This window comes from Serinus canaria, chromosome 4, assembly GCF_022539315.1.
Source record: "Serinus canaria isolate serCan28SL12 chromosome 4, serCan2020, whole genome shotgun sequence".
Taxonomy (NCBI): Eukaryota; Metazoa; Chordata; class Aves; order Passeriformes; family Fringillidae; genus Serinus; species Serinus canaria.
The window spans coordinates 10251229-10271776 of record NC_066317.1 but is presented as its reverse complement, the minus strand read 5'-3'; the positions used below and the strand labels follow the sequence as shown (position 1 = coordinate 10271776).

At 43.0% G+C, this 20548-nt stretch overlaps 1 protein-coding gene across 1 annotated transcript; it reads right to left on the bottom strand.

Moving 5' to 3' along the window:
- Window positions 1-755: 755 nt before the first annotated feature.
- RAB33B (RAB33B, member RAS oncogene family) lies at window positions 756-9447 on the bottom strand. The gene is made up of 2 exons (XM_009097523.4): window positions 9140-9447; window positions 756-3835 (listed from the first exon to the last, which is right to left on the bottom strand). Exons 1-2 carry the CDS (start codon window positions 9380-9382, stop codon window positions 3392-3394), a joined length of 687 nt encoding a protein of 228 aa, XP_009095771.3. The 5' UTR covers window positions 9383-9447; the 3' UTR covers window positions 756-3391.
- Window positions 9448-20548: the final 11101 nt, after the last annotated feature.

Genomic DNA, 20548 nt, shown 5'->3' with positions numbered 1-20548 from the left:
ATCCCAGAACACCCCTGGAAACCAGCAGCCATTCTTCCTCTCTCAATGCCTCTTCACAGCCCTCGCTGATGATCCATTCAGCTGGATAAATGAGGCCTCCTTTGGGCACCCTGCATCAACAGAGGAAGGAGAAAAAAATCCCACATCCTCAGAACAGTGGCATTTTTTTTGAGTCCTAGAATAATGACGACTTCTAATGTTATTTATGGCTCTAGATTTAAGATTACTTGTTGGTGGTGTGCTGATTTCCACAGAAAAACCAGACTGCCATTTAAAAGTAATACTACTAGTACTTTTAAATAACATATGGCTCTACATTTATCTGGGAATTGCAATGTTAAGCAACACCAGACAATGACCTCAAAAGTAGGACTCTGGGAAAAAAAAGGGTATTAGAATTATACATTCTGGTGAAGTGAAAATACTCACAGAGGGGACAAGAAATATGACTTTCGACAAATTTATAAAAGTTAAAGAGGTTTTATTTCTAAACAAGATGAGACTAGGAGAAGAGTAATGGAGAAGACTCCTTTAGGGTCTTGATTTACATCCAAGGGTCAGTAATTGCTATTTTTGTAACTGTTGTTTCACTTCCCATTCTTCTGGAATCTGAAATAAACACTGAACATGCCTCTGAACCATCAGGTGGGTGCTTCAGACGCCCCAAAATCACCCAGAGTCATTGCAAGAAAGCACTGACAGTAATCCAAGTATTGTGACAGTCTTTTTTGTAAAAACTGTCACCCACACAGACAGAAACTAGAAACTCCTTTAATTCCCTCACAGCATTTTTTAACCATATGGAATTATATAATCCTTTCTATTATAATTATTGAAAACAAGTGGTGACAGTTTGTGGCAAAGCCCGTTTATTAGTTTTCTGGGACTGTGCCTTGCCTGCCCCCAACACATACAAAAGAACACAACTTTACAGTCTGGTAAAGTGAAAATACACAATGTCTTCAGTACTCTGATATCCATCCTGTGGGCAGAACATCACCACTGAAAGCCAGGGAGCAACACTGAACCCTGCATTACTGACCACACTGCCTCCATGGCAGAACCATTAGAACATGCTTTGTGCTGAACATGGAATTACACACTTGAACACCATTTGCACACAATTTTCACGACATGAGCGCCCTTATTTACAAGTTGTGGTAACTCAAATAAAACTTAACAGATGTGCAGGTGTTTCAGATCAAATTTAACAGTAACACTGCAGCTACATGATTTTCTTACCCCAACCCCCAACCTGACTTTAAAATTCTTAATTCTGGGGTATTTTTATTAAAAACAAACAAACAAATAAAACAAACAAAAACCCAAATCAACCAAACCAAACAAAACAAAAAACCCCACAAAAACTTGCTGACATATTCAGTATACAAATAATTATATTTACTATATAAAAAAAATAATTAAGAAGGATCTTTCTCAGAAAAAGGATTAAGGACATGAGTGAAAAACAATTTGTCCAACAGGACTGTAAACCATATTTACTTACCATAGTATAAACATCAATTTAAGATCAATCATTTTCTTAAAGAAATCATTAAGGACACTAGTGTTAAAAGGTGATTGTTTCTGAAACAACTGTAAATTCTAGTAATGTAAGGTTCAGAGTGAATACAAAAGCTTCCTTTTACAAATGTTTCCTAAGCAAGAATACTGTCACAATTGAAGCAGCTTTACACAGGAAAAAGTACTACCTTTTGTTTAGATTCTTTTAAACATCTTAACCATACAAGACCAAATTAAATGCTCTTCCAAAATCTAGAAAAAAGTCAACATATTTTTTTCTGTATAAGTTGCAATGAAATTACATCTTAGGAACTGTAATAGTATACATAATAACAGGTATCTTGTTTCAGTAATTTGTTTCTAATGTGATTATTAGGGTGGCAGCTTCTGAACTAGCCCTTCCACTGAGTTTCCAGTAAGCAACACATGCTACACATTGCCAATTAAAAAAAAAAATCTTCATTTATACTTCAAAAACTAAGTTACAAAACATTGTTTGACATGGCACGTTAATGAAGTCATAGATAGCATTCTATGGCTTACATTTCACTTTATGCAACTATGTGCAACTTAGCACCATTTTTATTATGAAACTTGATCTTCAGATAGGACTGAAAAGAAGCAGTTGCAACTATGAGAACACAGAAAAAGGTGGTCCAAGAGGAATTTTTTCCCTCATCTAACCCCTACTAGCTCACATTAGTAATTCCAAGGAAGCCCTACATACAGTCACAACATTATACATGCAGGTTTTCCCTCAAAAATTTGTAACTGATGATGTAGTTGGTAGATTTACTCCATATTTCAAGACCCAATTTAGTTTGTTTGGAAATATTTTAAGAATGTACCATATTCCTAAGCATTCCCATTCCTGAAATATATTATCAAGTTGGCTTTTCAAGACATCTGAGAACCACTCACGATCTCTTAAAGCCCTGCAAATCCCATCTTTGAAAAGCAGTATGCTTTTGCCAAATTCACCCAATCTTTTACTTACTCAATTGTTTTTACTTACCCTGAGACATTCTACTCAAATACAGCACCTTCAGAAATATATAATTTAATTTTAGTAAGATCAGAGAACTTGTGGACAGGTAGAGTCCCAATTTTACCCCAAATCCTGTGCTACAGTACTTTCCACAATATTGGTTAACATAATATAGTTTGGTATGACATGCTAATTATGAAAAATTGATGAAGTTTTAAGTATCAAATTACTGTCTAGAGGTAGGGAGATGTTAGTTAATTTCATTACCACTGCCATGAAGAAACAGACCAAGCTCATAGTGGAAGGACAGGCCAAACCTAGCAATTTGCACCGACATTGGCAGCCCAAACTTTGACAGGGCTGGTTTTTTTTTGCTTTTATAATAAAAAGGTACCTGCTTTCTAATTTCCTAGTAGCCACCTAATATTCCTTCATATGCCAAAAAATCTCCCCACTTGCTGACCCAAAACCCAAGTTTTCCCTGGTTGTCACAAAAGGCTCTTTCTCCTACATTATTCCAACACAAGTAGCAACCAAAAGTATTAGTAAACTGGCACACTAGTTATAATCTTACCACAAGTGATGAGAACAACCTCAGGCAGAGGCAGCAAGAGCTCAACTAGGATTGCTTTGTCAAAACTTGACAAAGTGAGTATGTTCCCATGTATTTATAGTGAAACTTTAGTATTCAGAAAGTACAATTACAAAGTGCAAGAGCATAAGATGGGCACATCTACGCCAGGAAAAATTAAAATAAAAACCACGTTAAAGTGCCAAAGAGATTTGCTATAGTTGCTACCAAAACCTGTAACTTTGCCAAAGACCATAATTTTGAAGCACTTGCAAACAAGACAAGGTGATAACCAGCGACAATGTGACCTAACACCAGCAGGATGTGATAGGTTTTGGTTCATGCTTTATATGTATTTCATCATGATCTGGGGGTTGACTAAGCATTAATGGCTTGTGACTTTTAAGCTTGTGAGCCAGTGTCATGAATATGGCCTCCACATGGTCATTGTCATTGGGGTTCTTGGCAGAGGTTTCGAACAATGGCATGCTGTGAGTGTCAGCAAACTTCTGGGCCAGGTCCGTGGGCACCTGAATAGCACTTCTCAGGTCACATTTATTTCCAACCAGAATCCGTGGTATATCATTGGCAAGAAGGTGCTGTTTGCATTCCTCTATCCAGGATGGCAGGCTGTGGAAACTGGCAATGTTTGTCATATCGTACACAAACACCACAGCATGGACATTCCTGTAGTAGTGCTGCACCATGCTCTTCCTGAAGCGCTCCTGGCCTGCAGTATCCCATAGCTGTATCTGAAAACAGAAAGAGAAGGAGAGGAAAAAATGTTTTATTACTCATCTTGGAAAATAACACAAATTACCTGTAGTGAGAAGAGTTACATGATCACAGAAATCTATTCTTCTGACTTAACCATATTGACAAGTTGGTGCTGAAGGTAACTGTTGTATTCACACAATTTCACATGCTTTAACTTTCAAAGCTGCTCACAAGTGAGGCCAGGAGGAATGATGACACTTGAGAGAAACTACAAATTTCTGAAAGTTTATTGGAGCCTGTATTTTCAAAGATTTTTATAAAAATAAATCCTGAAGTCTTAGCAATAGCACTTTCATTTGAAAATTAAATAAGCATTACTTCCCAATACAACCCTCAGCTGACATGATTTTTGTTACTGCCAAAAATAATCTCATCTTCCCCAAAATTTTGTTGTTACATGATGTTAACTGCCATGCAAAAGTAGGAAGAAATCAAACCATGCTTGATTTCAACATCACCAACAAAAAGAGGACAAATAAATCTTTCTCTGCAGTGTGCTGGAATCAAACCCTCCTGCTATGCACATCTAACTTGCTTATTTAGCGCTTTAACTGGGATCATACTATGGTTTGTAGTATCTAGGCAGGCATTAAAGAAAAAAATTAAAGGAAAAGTATAAAACCTCCTGTTAACTTAAGATGTGACTATCATTTCCAGGTACACACCATTCTGTCCAAACCAGACTGAACACAAGTGCTAGAAGCATAGTCAGAATAGAAAGACATTCAGAAGAACTGAAATGCTTTCAAATTTCTGGGGTCCAGATTGAAACAAAATAAAACAAAACAAGCTTTGCAGCACCAGCAGATGTAAGCAACAGCTAATAGAAATTTTAAATACATTGATCATCCTGTGTAATGGAAGCCTGGAGTCCTCAGACATGTAAAAAATGCTACAGAATTGTGGACAGCAATGTTTACACAAACTTGCTCTTCAGGAGATAAGAACTGCAGTGCACAGCAGTCAGAACCCCTTCACCTACACCCCCACATTACGCGTACCCTGTCAGAAATAAACTGGTGTGTGGCTCTATCACACATACCTTAGTGATAATGAAACATCTGAAAGACATTTGATTTTTTGGGAAAAAGCTGAGTCCTAGCTCCCTGTCTGTCCTATACAGCTGATCACTAATGGCTGAGGCAGTCTGATTAGTTTGATTTGGCTTTTGAGCAGAAAGTTCTTTCTCCTGGGAATGAAAGTTTTTCTTGAGACTCAGAATTCAAGGAATACTAAGTGTTCTGCAGACAATGAAGATAAATTCTAAATTTAATCTGTTCTCATGAAAGTCAGAGCTACTATGTAATTGTTGAAATTGTTCTCCCATTATCATAGCTCTGCATTCCTTTGATCCAAATGTTTCAGTAAAACTTCTTTAGAAACTGCAAATATCTTGAAAGTTGTCTTGTTTACCACTTTAACCAGTGACTTTTTATATTAGAAAAAAAGGAAGTCCAAGAGCAAGGGAAATCTGCTAAAAGCAAGAAGATGCATCAGTGATAGAGGACTACAGTATCATATAAAATTGTTTTGAAAGCTACAACAGTGGAAATACAGTGAAACTGAATAGAATCAGATGCAAAGTCCTGATACCAGTGACTGACAATAAGGAGTTTTTCTTTAAGCACAGGGTTCATCAGGTTGGGAATTATTTAAAGGATGACAATCCAGATCCACGAGTCAATCACGGGGGTGTTATGAATCAGTCATATGACAGACTGAAGAAAAAAGAGCAAAAGATGTTTCAGATGGTGTGACTTTTTCTGCAGTATTATGTTCAACCCTGGTCACCCATCCTAAAAAAAACCTCAGACCAGAGCAGGTGGGAATGGCAGCTACTGGTTGCAACAGTGGAGATGAGAATTTGCATGAGAACATCAGAGCAGCTTGGCTTTTGTAGCCTAGTCCAGTTCTCTGCAGTTTTTGATCCAGACACTTAGAAAGACCTGGGTGCTGCTTCTGAAAGGGTCATTAAGATTGTTAGGAAAAGCAAGGCAAGTTGCCCTGGCTCTGATCCCATGAAATGGTACTCAGTTGCAATCTGTCTCATTTTAGAGTAAACCTGAATTTCTAACTTTCTGAATATCATCTTACCTTTACTATTTCCCACAGAAACCCCCTCTTTTTGCCAATGGTATTACACTCTAGGCATAACTGACAGCATCTCCATGAGTCTACACAATTGGACTAAACAGGCACCTAAATTTGGGGAAGATTCAGTCACACACCCAAGTGAGACATACTTCCAGTTCTGTGCACTTATAAAACATCATGAAGTCAGAAGACTCATAGAAAATGTTCATGAATTTGAGAAATTTGAGGAAAAAGAAGCACAGACTGAAGTAATCCTATGTATAGACAATATCAGGTTAAGAAATCATATGGATAATCTTAGAAAATGCTATATCAAATTAATTTAAGGAGGGACTTAATTTTCATAGGCAGCTGTGAGCTTACAATTCTCTCCCCAAGTTATTCACAGAGCAGAAATTGGTCATGCTTCAGTCAAGGAGAGATCTGCAAGTGTACCGCCAGCCTTGGGTAAAGATGGGGAAATTAAATTAAAGGTTTACATAACTTGCAAGTGAATCTTTAACTACAGCTCTTCCAAGATTTCATTTACATACAGCATTCACGCTTGAAGGGCATTATCAACTGAGTCATTTGCACTGAGAGGTAAATCCTTTCCCAATGTTGAAAACTACACATTTGAGAAATTTCTTTTTTTTCTGGTTCAAGGTGAACTTGACAAAATTGTTCCACTTCTGCCTCTCACCCCAAATATTTTCTCTTCTGAAAAACAACACTGAAAATGTTCATGTTAATGGGTGTGCACCGATGAAATAACATGAAGATTACTATTTCATTGTTAGTCCAATAACACCCATCTTCAGGGGACCACAGATTTCATAACAGCCCTTTAAAATATGTAGTTTGAATATTTGTTTTAACAGCATAATTCAGCTAATAAAACTGCACAGAATCACTTGGTCACACTCCCTGGGAAAGACAAACGGCGTAAAAAATATTAAATACACTGCCTCAGCTATCACAACCCATCTTCTGTTTTTTGGTCCAGGAAGGCTCTTTTCTAAACAAAGACTCACTTTGTATGTGTGGTTTATAACACACTGGTAAAAACACAATTGGCCTTGATGCTATGTCTCCTTTAAAAAGGGAAAAAATTTGGAATAGCTCAAAGGTACAGAACATGATGTTCAGACGTTCTTATTTGAATTTCATTTGTGCTTTGCTCTCTTAATGTAGGTCAGTGAAGACTGACATCATTGTTTTCTTCAGTTTTCAATGTTTAGATCAATTGAGGAAGAGGAAAATTTAGAAGGCAGTAAATCCATTTGTTGAAAGTTTCAATTTACTCATCACATTTAGGCATCACTGTTTGATATGAAGCTGTCAGCCTACTGTACAAGGAATATACTTGTTCCTATGCCTTGGAATGCTACACAATCGATGTGTGGGAGACCATCAGCGAGAAGAACTGTGCTTGTGTTCCTGTCAATGACACAGCACTTTTCCAGCTGTGAAGGAAACAGTTACTGCTGTAAGAGCACAAGAAAGAACCATCCAGCTGGCTGGGGGAAGGGAGAAGACACTACTTTATAACCTACTTTGATGCAAGAGGAAAAATTCCCTTCAGGGCACAGTAAGGACTACAATAATTTAGTTCATCAGATCTGCTCTCTCCTGGTTCAACTGGTGCTGCTGGAGCTGACTGCTACATGAGAGACAGGTGAAGAGGAGTAAGAGAAGTTGCCAAAACCAGCCAAAATCAGTTCAAACTTGACAACACTCCCACTAAGAAGCAGGGTCCTGGCCATAAGGATAACATTTATTCCTTTAATGCTGAAACAGAACTTGCACAAAACAAGGTGTCTCAGAAGAGCCTCCTTCACTCCTCAACCAGAACCAGTTTTTTTTACAGGTACTACTTTCAAAAATACAGCAAAACAATCTACAGAAACACATATATCAGAATGGCAGAACAACCCATGTGAAGCATCTAAGAGCTGTGGATTATGCTATGTTCTTCACTTCTCTCCAACAAAGGTCAGGCATCATTCAGCCGTGATGAAAATGCCAGTGAATAAGATGGTGCTGACAAGACAATATGCCTCAGGAGGTCTCTCCTCTGTCTGGACAAAGGAGTACAAAATTTCAACTGTCAGAGAAATTCTAGTCAGTGGTTTTACTAACAAAACAACAACAACAACAATCCCCCAAAAACAAAAAAAAAAAAAAAAACCCACCCACACACAAAAAAAACCCCACCAAACCACCAACAAAAACTCCTATTCACCTTTCTTTTTTAGTTGAAAAAGGATATGAGATAAAAATCCTACAGGAGCAGGAAAGCAAATTGGTTCTCCTATTCTTATATATCCTCCATAATCTTTTAGTCAATAAATAAGAAAGGAAAAACTATAGCTTTCAGCTACATAACTGTAAGCTGTACTTGTAAGACCTGAAGATAAAAAATGCCCAAGTACAAGCTCAAGACCTCAAGACTCAACTTCCTTTTTTTGCACAACTGAGCCTTTCTCATAGAAACAACTGTAATACAGAAGCAGATGGGGATTCTGTTTAAAACCATGTTAGTAAACAAACTGCATCTGTAAGCTGTTACAGAGTATTCTGCAAATGATGCTTACAATCATCACACAGCAAACTTAACAGATTCGTAAAAATTAGAAGTTGAAACACACTGCTCAATACTGAACAATATTAAATTTCCTAATATTTTGAACGCAAAATGATAATAACAGTGTCACCTACATAGCTCTGTGGTGTTGAAGGTTAAAACTACTGTGATGCCCGATGAACAAAGATGCAGAATTTCTCGGAGGCAAAACGGTGCTGATAACAGGGACAAGTAAGACTTGTCTGAACTACTGCTAAGAGATCTATATACAAGTCCACTGTAAGGATAAATTACTGATCAGCATTTGACAAAAGACGCAAGAAGGTCTGGCCTACGGCAGGAATTGGTTCACCATCCCAGAAACCTACACCGTGACAACCTTTCCAGCAGGAGCAAGGCCAGCAGGGAGCAGTTTCAGGGCAGACACAGCCGCGGCTGCTGGCGATGCTGCCCCGCCGAACCGAACCTCCGCGCTACGGCGGTGTCGGAGGCTGGCAGAGCCCTGCCAGGGCTGCGGCCCGGCCAGCCCGCTCTCCCGGCCGCTGCAGCACCGTGCCGGGCGCTGCCTCTCCGCCCGCCGCCCCCTCAGCCCGGCCCGGCCCGGCCCGGCCCCGGGTACCTTGATGCGCTCGCCGTCGATGGTGACGGCCCTCTCGCGGAAGTCCACGCCGATGGTGGCCTCGGTGCGCTGCGGGAAGCGGCCGGCGCAGAAGCGGTAGGTGAGGCATGTCTTGCCCACGTTGGAGTCCCCGATGACGATGATCTTGAAGATGCGCGAGCGGGCGGGGGGCAGCGCGCCGGGGAGCGCCCCGGAGCCCGTCAGGCTTAGCTCCAGCGAGGACTCCACGTCCCCCGCCGCCATGGCGGCCCCGGGAGCGCCGCGGAGCAGCCCCGGGCCGGGGGGACGCGTCACGGCCCCACCACGGGCCGGTCTCGCGAGAGCGCGGCGGCCGAGCCCCGCGGGTGGGGCCGGCGCGCGCGTGGGCGCTGCCGGCGGCAGGGGGCGCTGCGCGCGCGGCGCTGGGGGGGCGAGATCGGGATCGGGATCGGGATCCGGATCCGGATCCGGATCTGGATCCGCTCGGGGATCTCCGAGCAGCGGGAACGGCCGGAAACAGCAGGGACTGCGGCGTGCCGGGGTCCCGCACCCGTCCGGACGGCTTGGATGTGGCGAAATGTGGAATCTGTGAGATTTTCTTACGAATGGTTGTCTGATTTTTGTCTGCTTTCCAGCCTAATCAGTGAGAAAGGAGACTGAGTCTGTGAAACAGAGAGCTGCCGGGAACCTCTAAGTGATGGCCAGGTGCGCCAAAAGCAAATTATTTTTTGGTAGAAATGCCTTGTTAAGGTTTGGGGCTGGACAGGCTTCCATGTTCTCAGAGCCAGGGGAGGTTAACAAGGCTTGGGAAGAAGGATGTACCGCTGTGGACGAGTGGATGCCCCATAGTGCACACCACAAATGCAGAATTTAGGGGCCGCAAGGACATCTGGCAGAACTCCCAAGATAAGGAGGAAACAAATGAAGGTAGCTCAGTAATTGTGCTGAAATGGGCTCCCAGTGGGTAACAGGGAATTCCGGCAGGGGCAGATCCCGAGCGACTCACAGAGCACCGACACAAAAACCCACCGGCCACAAAGGAGAGAGACTGAGCACGGGATTAATTAGCACCAGAGCTGAGAGAACCACTAACCAGCAGAAGACAGAATACTGATTAGTAAAAGAATCATGTGACTTGTAACTAATAAACACTAATCATTTTGCTTGCTAAAATGTATAAATAGCTAAAGTTCTGAGAGTTGGACTGTTTGATCTGTTGAATACCATGGAGCACCAGGTTTGTGCAACCTGAAATAGATCATGTCTCTCTTGAGTAATTATTGGCTTGTTGGACATGAGGTAACAAATCCAGTTTTTGCAGACAGCATGATGTCAGAGACTGAAATAGTTTATGTGTAAAACATTGATATGAAGTTTTGCTCATTATAACACAAACTGTATAAAGAAGCTCCAACCAAAGAAGCCTCCCTGAAGGTACCTGACTGGGACTTTGGACTGAAAGTCAGACTGCTGAGGTTAGAGGGAAAACCCATTCTCCAGCCAGCTGAAACAAAGTCCACAAGGAAAAGAACGTGAGCAAACTCGGTCACCGTGCTAAGAACCATCTCTGTGTCCCCTCGGGGTGGGGGAGGCCGTAGCCCACAGACCCCTCTGCTGGGAGCAGCTCTGACAGATTTGACCCCAACCGAGGTGGGGGGAGGAAGTTTAGGGGTGTTGGAGCCTCTGCTCAGGGGCAGGGAACCCATCCTCCCTTACACAGCCTGGCTGTGGAACCCCCAAAGGGACATTCCTGTGAGAGTGGGGCGTGCCTTAATCCATCAAAGGTCCCCAAAGTGCCCCCAGAGTCATTCCTGAGGCCTGGCACCACGGGACTGCGGGTGATGCCACCAACCCAGAGTCTGCTGTAAGGGACAAGGGCAAACTCCCCCCACCAGGGAGGTTCCTGGCTTTTCCCACCTGGCCTGAGCATGTGTTAACCCATCAGATTCTGTGCTTTTTGGGGGGACCTTCACCACCAAGAAGACCAGCTGGAGAGGAACAAGGGAGCATCGTTGGGATCCACAGAGTGATGACATTTTCCTTATTGTGTCCCTGTTACTCTTTCTGTCCCCCCCACCTATTTTCTATTTCTTTCTCTCTCCCATATTTACTATCAAATAAAACCCATGCTGCTGTCACTGGCAAAGGGTCTTGTTTGCACCTTAACTTGGGCAGAGGCATTTCTAAGAACCTTAGTAATGGGATCCCAACATAGGGAGCGTCCACAGGGAATTGCATTTGTGAGATGTTTGCATTGATGTTGTATACTCAAATGGCCTGGAGTCAGAAGGGGAAGACCATGGGTGTGATTATGGGGAAGGTTTTCTGTGATGATGATATGACTCAGCCTGTGGTGTGATGCTGCAGCCCAGACTCCTCTCTCAGTTGAGTCAATGCTGTACAGTCCCAGCTCTCTCATCCTTCTCTCACAGGAGAGGTGATCCAGTCCCTTAATAACTTCATAACCCTCCTGGAGCTGCTCCTGGAGCTACATGTCTCTGTTTTCCTGAGGAGCCCAGAACTGGACACACCACTCCAGGTGTGGCTCACCAGGATTAAGTAAAAGGGCAGAAGAGCCGTGCTCTAGCCTGACTGTGCCGCTGCTGCCATTTGCAGTCAATAGGCGAATTATGCCTGGCAGGGAAGGACACTTGAATCAGAAAGGATTGATGGATCTCTCAAGAAGGGAAGTATGACATTGCCCTAACAATCTGTTAACTCACCAAGGGAATCTACACCAAGGCCTCTTTAAGCAATGTCCACCAGCAAAAATGTTTAAAGAGTTTAACCCCTATACTGAAAAGCAAATGTAGATTACAGTAGTTGAGAGAACTGCTACCCTAACAGGGGCTTTGCAAAGAAATAACTGAGCCAGACTTCCTAAGGCTTAGATCAGATACCTAATAATAGCCTTTGAGAGTCCTCCTCTTTACACTGCTGCACTGACCACTTGGGGTTTCTGCCTGCACAAATAATAAATAGTCCTGAGACCCTAAAGATAACTGTCAGGTGGTTGGAGGATGGTGCTTTGAGCAGCCCATCATTACTCATATAAAAACAAGAGGCTACACTAAATTAGAAAAACATTAAAATGTCCTGAGTTCAGAGCAACTTCACTTACAGTGCCCATCTTAGTTTTTGTCACTCCCTTTCTGCCTCTCTTGGACCAATCCCACAAACTGTAGAGATTTTCCTCCACCCTGTAGTCCCCTTCTGAGGCAGGATGGTTCCTTTTATGCTCTCAAATAATTCATTCTGTCAAAGAAGAAGGGTAATTTTATTGAAGGGAGATTAAAGGGTGGGGGTCGGAAGTTGTGCCATCCTCAGATTCCCAATGTCCCTTGCACAGAATTGTTCCTTCTTGCACCCAGAATGCAAAATGTGTTTTGGCTAAGGAAAGGAAGCACAAGCAAGCCCATCTGTATAAGCCCAATGATCAAAGAAGTAGATAAATGCTAATTCTAGTGGGGGGTACTCTGATTTGGGCTCTGTCTAGTGTGCAAAAAGGTGAGTTTAAACAGCTGTTCACAGGGTCTGCCAACAGCTCATTTAACTGATTTGGTTCTGGGTTATACCAGGGGGGCCAAAGTTAATCAGAATTAGGTCTGAGCTCTTCAACAGCTCTTAACTTCTTTTATTTCACCAGCCAGGACTTTAAATGGCAGAATCAACACACCACCTAGTGGCTGAGGCCATCCCTAGTCTCTAGTGCTCAGCTATTTTGAAGTGAGCACCCAAAACCTTGCCAGTGGATTTGCCTCACGGTGCTGCCATCAGCCACCATAGTTCCTGTTTTGTTAGCCCTGAGACAGAACCTCCTTCACGGGAAACACAGCTGGCCCCTGAAACAATGGACTTAGAGTAAATAACCTAGTTTAAACCTGAGAGTTTAAATTTTGTATCAGATATGAATGCTTTTATGAGAGCTATTTCAGTGTGGTACTGGAAATTTCATCACTTCTGCTATACTTGAATGAATAAAGATGTTGATTAGATCCTTACATTTCATCCAGCACAAACTATTTCTGGATATTCTTTTTCCTTTTTAATATATTTGGAAACCAGAAAATATAATTGAATTTATTTATCCTCACAGAATAAATTAAAAATGCTTCTTGCTATAAAAGCTCTTGAAAAAGCTTTTGGTTTTCTTCTTTTGCCAGGACAAGTACTTTTAATGTGCTCTTCAGATGTGCTCAGTGACTGAACATATAAGAGCCTAAATTCACAGCTATTTTTATTTAGCAGATGTAGAATTTTCCAAGAAAGGGGATTCTGAAAATAGTTGCAAGCCTCTGGACTTGCTTAGCATTTCAAGAATAGTTATTTCTGTTTTCTCCTGAAGCAATACTTTAATGTGTTAGTCCCATGAAAATGTAGAGTGTTCCATATCTAAAAATTGCCTCCACTAGGTCCTAAGTTAAGGAACAATTTAGGGGGGAAAAGGGTAAGTCTAAGGCTGTCTCATTTACTTGTTTTTTTCTGATCAAAAAGTTTCCAGGTGATTTAATGACAAGTAGTTTTAAAATGTTTTTAGAGTCTCTTTAAAGTTTTTTTTAAAGTTTTGCAGAGATACTGTACCTCTGACATCTGACTTCTTGTGGGGCTTTGGTGTGAGGCTTCCCATCCTCCATCTTTGCAGGAAAAAGTCCTGTGCTTTTGCAAGGAAAAGTTCTACTCTTGCAAGACTTGACTCTGCAAGTTTTAAGGAGAGTTTGACCCTCCCCCAAACACGTTCCTTTATGACAAAATACAGATGGCAGAAATGTTGGAGTAGCAAAGAACAGCTTTTTAAGAGATGGGGTTCAAGGACCCTGTATGTCAGACTGAAAAAGCAAGTGTTAACACACCCTGTTAAAATCACAAAGTCAAATGTCTCATCTGAAATGAAGTTTTGACACAGCTGCTTTACTGCCAGTTACCAGAATGTGCCTTTCATATTCACTTCCACGCCCTTCTTCTTGTCAAAACTATAAACCAGAAAGTTTTCTGAAAATTAAAAGCGGTAAAACCTTTCCCATTTCTAGTTGGTGCTTGGATGTTTTCCTCATTGCATTCCTGGAATGAGCTGCAGGCCTGTCTGCATAGCTGATGTGACAACTCAATAACTTCTGCATCAAGAGCTTGGCACAGAAACGTGGGCTCTTCACACATGCCAGCCCTGCAGCAGCACTGCCTGCACGTCCTGGCTCCTGGCTGGGCATGCCCTCTGCCTGGTGGGATAGCTCATCCAAGGGGAATCAGAAAGAACAGGGAGTGTCTTGACAGCAGAGCTGCACTCCACCAGTGAGCAGCAGAGTGTGTGTTCAACCAAAAACCGTTTCCCTGCTTTCTCTGTTGCTTTATGTGCTGTGCTTAAGGGTGTCTGCATGTCCCAAAGGGTCATCAAATGCCACGTGGCTTCTATATTTATCTGTGTGCACCAATGCCCCAATAAATTATCCCCAGGCAGCAAAGAAACCCAGCTGTATTGTGATTTGCCTGCATTTTAAGACCTTGACTCACAAGATTTTAATGTAAAGATATGTTATGCATTTTATTATCTGGTAAGAGGTTTTTCTTCCAATAGTTTCATCTCAGGGTGTGGTTTTGTTACTCATTTCTGCAAGATTAGGCTTTCCTTCTTTTCCCAGGCTTACTCTTGTAATGCAAGGCATAGTCCTGTGATTTCAACTGAAACGTTGAATAAAAATACATACTGTCACAGTTTCACCCCAGGCAGCCACCAAATCCCAGAGAGCTGCTCCCAGAGATCCAAAAGGATCAGGGAGAGAATCAGAGCAGTAAACACCAGAAAACTCATGGGTTGAGATAAAAGACAATTTAATGTGACAAAAGCCACACACACAAGCAAAGCAAAGCAAGGAATGAATTCCCTGCTTTCCCATGGGCAGGCAGCTGTTCAGCCATCTCCAGGAGAGCAGGGCCATGTAACTTGGTGTTGTGGTTTGACACTGGCCCAACGCTAGGCACCCATGAGAGTCGCTCACTCACCCTCCCCTGCCACAGCTGGCCAGAGGAGAGAGAGCAAAGTTAACAAAGGACTCAAGTTGAGATAAGGACTGGGGGAGACACTTCAAGGGCAAAACAGGCTCAAAGTAAGGTTGCAAAGTGAATTTCTTACTAACAGAATCAGAGGAGGACAACGACAAGTAAAATAAGCCCTTAAAACATCATTTCCCCCCAGCCCCTCTCTCCTGCATGGGTTTGGTCAGCTCATCCCCGAGATTTTCTTCTGCTGCCCTGGGAGAGGAGTCCTTCCCCTGTGAGGCCGTGGGGGAGACAGTTCTCATGACCTGTCCTGGGTTTCCCTGGCCTGGGTTCGCTCTCACGAGCAGCAGCCACCCCGGCCCTGCTGCAAGGGGAGTCCCTCCCTCGGGCAGCCATTCCTCCCAGAGCCGCTGTGGCGGGGCTCTCTCTTCCCACAGGGGGCAGCGCTCCAAGGCCAGGCTGCTCCAGCCTGGAAGCTGGGCCCTCTCTCTCCACCGGCTCTCCCCCTGGAGCAGAGCCTCCTCCAGGCTCTCCCACTCTGGCGAGGGCACCTCCCCCAGGGGCTGCGGGTGGATCTCGGCATTGCCCGTGGGTCCCCAGGGCTGCAGGGGCGCAGCTGCTTCACCCTGGGCTCAGCAGGGCCTGCAGGGCCATCTCGGCTCTGGGGCTGCAGCGCCTCCTGCCCGCCCTTCCTTCTCCACTCACCTTGCTGTCTCCATGTTATCCCAGTAGCTGGCTGGGCAGATCTGCCCCCGGGCAGGCAGCACGGGACAGACAGCTCAGTCCTTTGGAGACAGACTGTCCGAATACCCAAGCCGCTCTTAACCGCAGGCAACCTTAGCAAGCCTAAAGGATATCAGCTCTTTAGTGATTTATCAATTCTTTTATGATTCCAGTTCTTTGCTTGCTAAGGAGCCTTGCAGGCTAGCCAGGAGGCAGACGCCATGAGAGAGCAGAAGAAACATCCTGGCATTCCACAGCGATGTCTTTATTGGGGGTCTGTGAAGGGTTCCAGCAATGGCTCTTCTGACCAGGATGGGCTAAAGCACCCCATTATATAGGGCTAGATGGGATCAGAAATTGTCCAGTAGCAGGGGTTAAGGAGAAGTGACCTATGGGGTCACAGAGAGATAAGCTGGGGTCTGAAAGGCAGAAGAGAGGGGCTTCTGGCCTTTTCACCATGACTTGGCATTTCCTCTCTCTAGGCCTCAGCCCTCCACGGAGCTTTAGCTGGGCCTGGGCCTGTTACCTCAGGTTGTTTCCCTCACATGTTCTCACCTCCTCCTCTTCTCTGACTAGGAGAAAAAATTGTGATTTTCTTCTGGTTGTCTTCTTAAATATGTCATCAGAGAGGCATTACCAATCTCTCTCCTTGGCCCAGTGTTGGCCAGCAGCATGTCCATCTTCAGAGTCATCGGAGATTGGCTCTGCTGGACATGGTGGGAGCTTCCAGGAGCTTTCCACAGGAGCCATCTCTGTGCTCCCCCGCTACCAAAAATCAGGCCTTGCCAAACCAATACACTTGGGAAGACAAACACCATCACTCCAATGTGCCCCCTTTCCTTCTTCCCCTCATTATATACTGAGCATGATGGCACATTGTCTGGAATATCCCTTTGGTCATCTGGGGTCACCTGTCCAGGCAGTGCCTCCTCCCACCCTTTCCAGGCACTTCCTCACCAGTGTGGAAGTACAAACAGCAGAAAAGGCCTTGGTTCTGCGCAGCACTAACAAAAACATGTCTGTGTTATCAACCCTGTGTTCAGCACAGATCCAAAACAGCCCCATAGCAGCCTCTGGTGCTGCAGCCAGTACACCCCCTCTGAAGGAACATCACTCTTCAAGGTGTCAGCCACACATAGCTGCTCTTTGAGAGGGCTGCAGATGAGGGAATATTCAAAAGCAAGTATTAGGATGTATTTGTGCTATTGAAAATGCTGTGATCTGACCAGGAAGAACAATTTATAATGTATGTAGAAAAAGAAAAAAAAATCCCCAAAACAGATGGGGCCCATGCATCTGATAATATACGTAGGTATGAGACACAAACTTATTTTCCTGGTGGTTTGCTAAGATGTCCTTTCAGATATGAGATTTACACACTTTTTTACTGTATTCAGAGTATAGTCCGTCTAAGGATAAATACTGCTTGTTTATTACTTATTCCAGTGGCCTCAGTCTTTTCTTAACACTTGGCGACAGCCAGTGCCTGCAGCCTGGCTCTGAGCTCAGTTTGCCTCCTCAGCTTCAGCTTAGCTACAGCACAAGGATTTTCTTCCATTTAGGTAAATTTAGGTCCCCATATGTTTATCACATAGCTTGTATGCTTTTTGTGTACCTGTCAATAATTTAGAAAAGGCAGGATGGTTTCGGTGCCAGCAGGGTCCTGCGGTATTAAACAGAACATAAAGGACATGGTGAAAAGGTGCTCATCAGGGGACAAAACAAGAATTCAAAAGAACAAACAAGTTCACTCTTCAATAAAACAAAGACTGGGTTTTTTTCCCAGCTCAAACAGTTACATTCCACTAAGATATTTGACTGATACTGCAAGTGAAGTGAGATGCAGAATTGTGAATGTTTGATGATTCCAGTGAGGAAAAGAAATACTTGAAATGTTCGATGTAAACAGAAGCCAAAATTTTCCTACAATTTTATGAAAATTCTTGCAGATTATAAAGACAACTGTAAGAAAAACCCCAAATAATTAATGAAAGCAGCTTAATAGATTATAAGGAGTATCTGGTTTACAGCTTCATAGTTTTGCAATAAAATCATACAAAAAACATGCAGAGGAACAAAACTGTTCCTACTTTCAGGATAACTCCGTGGTCCTCTTAGGAAGAATGGGGCCCTGGCTCTTGGTTTTGGGAAGATCAGGAGAAAACACCAGACACTGAAAGAGCCCCCACAAACCCACCACTTGCATTTACCATGGAAGTGCCAGTCTTGCTACATGATCCACTCAACAGCCACATCATTGCTGCCCATTTACTTCCCTCTAAGAAAAACACATTTACACATCCCTTGGGTTTGTTCCATGAAGGGAAATTTGGAATAAAGGGGAGTTTGCATGCACTCCTGCCTTTTGAGGGACAAGAGGAGCCACAGAGAGCTGTAGTCTTTCTGCTACTGCACGTGGGGCCTTCAGAACAGATTGCAGAAACATAATGACAAGGTCGGAAGATCTTTTATACCTGATGGAGTAGAGGGGGACTGATGGAAAAACAGGTATTTATGCAGATAAAATAATGCCTAAGCTACATAAGGCTACCTTAGCTCCTCATAGATCTGTGCTTCACATCACGAGGAGCTGTTCCCAGGAATGGAAGGGGGCAGTTTCAAATTATGAAAGTTCAAGGCAGGCAGTTTCCCAGCACAAATGTCCTTTCCCTCCCACAGAAGAACAACAAAGTTATGAGGACATGGATAAGGAAGGGGTGCTGTTTTTTAGGGGTGGTGGTTCTCAGCAGGGCACAATCTGTGCAAAGGAGCCCTTCCTACAACAAGCTCCCCTTTCCCATCCAAAGGGGTGAATGTGAGGATATTGCTGCCATTACTTCAGTATTGCACCCACCTTCCCTGCAAGCAGGGTTAATCAGAACTGTTATTCATTACTCACAGTAATTAACAAACACTTTTCCCTAGGTGATCTGAAATGCCAGGTGCACAACACACTGGAGGTTCCTATACTGCAGTATCAGCAGTCTGCTTAGCTACTTTTACTACAATTTGTCAGCATCAACATATTTTGCATGCTAATTGATTAAAATCACAAGATACTCTGGGACATCAGGAAAACTCTGGGATCAGGAGAGTTCATGGGTGGGGAAGAGAATTTTAATCCCCAAAAATTGTATCTGAGGAAAAGAGCAAATGCTTCTTTATTCAGCTTGCCTCTGAACACCCGTTCATCCAAATCCCATACTGGTGCTTAGTAGCCTAAAAGGTCAAAGGATGTTTTTTGTGTTGTACATACAGTTAGTTGCTGGGGTAGGACAGACAGCTCCTTGCGAAGGTGGTTCTTTTCCAGCCTGACTCCAAAGGGAATCACAGCTTTTTCCTACAGACCTGTTTTTCCTTTTTTGAGAGCTGCACCCCCATTAACAGCTCATCAGCCTGGAAGAAGACAAGGGGAATTAAGGGAACTGGCAGAGGGATCCTTTATTACAAAGCTGGTGGGCCAGCCAAGGAGGATGCTGAACCCTACAAGGAAACACTAGTACTCATTTACAAACAGAACTCAGCATTTTTATTCTTTGATTGACTTCCTGCTAGTTTTGATATTTACTACCACCAGAGAAGAGCGTAAAAACACAGTACAACATTGTTAACCAGTTAGGAAGGCTGGAAGGGAAAGCAAATCCCAGTACCATTGCAAGTAACTTGGTGGAGTTAAGATTTTTTTGGACCAGCAATGAAGCAATAAATATACTGCTGCACTGAACCAACAACAGGATTTAATCATTAACTTTGTGGTTTATTGCTTACAGTTTAAAACTAAATGTTATCCATCATCATACATTCACCAACCGGGTAAATGACACTTTTTCATGTTTTATGCTAAATGGCTAAAATTATGCAGTAGCCAAACTAGACTAGGACTAGTAGAGGTAGATATTGAATGGGCAGTGCCAGGCAGGAATATTTTGTGAAAGTACTTCTTTGTCTTTCATTATGAATAGTTAGCAGGTTTAACACTTTTAATTAAAACAAACATCTTAGGGAAACTATTCTAAGATACTTTGGATTTTGTAGCAATATTTCTCTTGCAATATTACAAACTCTTTGATATTTTCTCTTGTAAAGTGGAGAATTTTTGTCCTTCCATTTTTCTGCCACAATTTGCATGAAGACTAACATACAAAGCTAGTCTTTGTGAACATACTACTGGTTTTGCTTGTACCATTCCAGAATACACATTTACAGCTTCCTTGGCATGGGAAGACTGCATTTAGAGTATTTACAGCTCCAGTCATCTTCCTAGCAATGAAAAAGCCATTTTATATTTAATCTAAAATGGAATTTCTATTATGCCAGCTCCTTATAACTCACTTCAGTCTTCTTTTGGCGAGCTGCTCTATCAGTTGCTCCTTGTCATTCTCCCTGCTGGCTGTACGCTCCTGGAAAGTGTCTCTGCCCAACACAGCCATTAAAATTAGTGTTTGTAGATTGCAGCTTTCATTTCCAGGAAATATAATCATGAGGGCATGGCCACAGGTTCTGTAAAATCATACACCCTTTGTGCCTCACTTCATCTCAGGACAGCTGATTACTGGAAGGCTCCTGGAAGCAAGAGCCTTTCCCCAGGCTCAGCAAACATTTTCCTCCAACTGGAACTTGACCTTTCATTCATGAGATGGCTCAAATCAATTACTCACACAACCATCTAATTACACTACATTTGCACGGTTTTCCTTCACAGGACCCCAAAGCACT

Bases quoted from the DNA above. Each gene is read 5' to 3' on its own strand.
- RAB33B (XM_009097523.4), bottom strand. From the start codon at position 9,382: ATGGCGGCGGGGGACGTGGAGTCCTCGCTGGAGCTAAGCCTGACGGGC. The intron at 3,836-9,139 runs GTACCCGGGGCC...TTCTGTTTTCAG, and splicing joins TCGACGGCGAGCGCATCAAG to ATACAGCTATGGGATACTGC.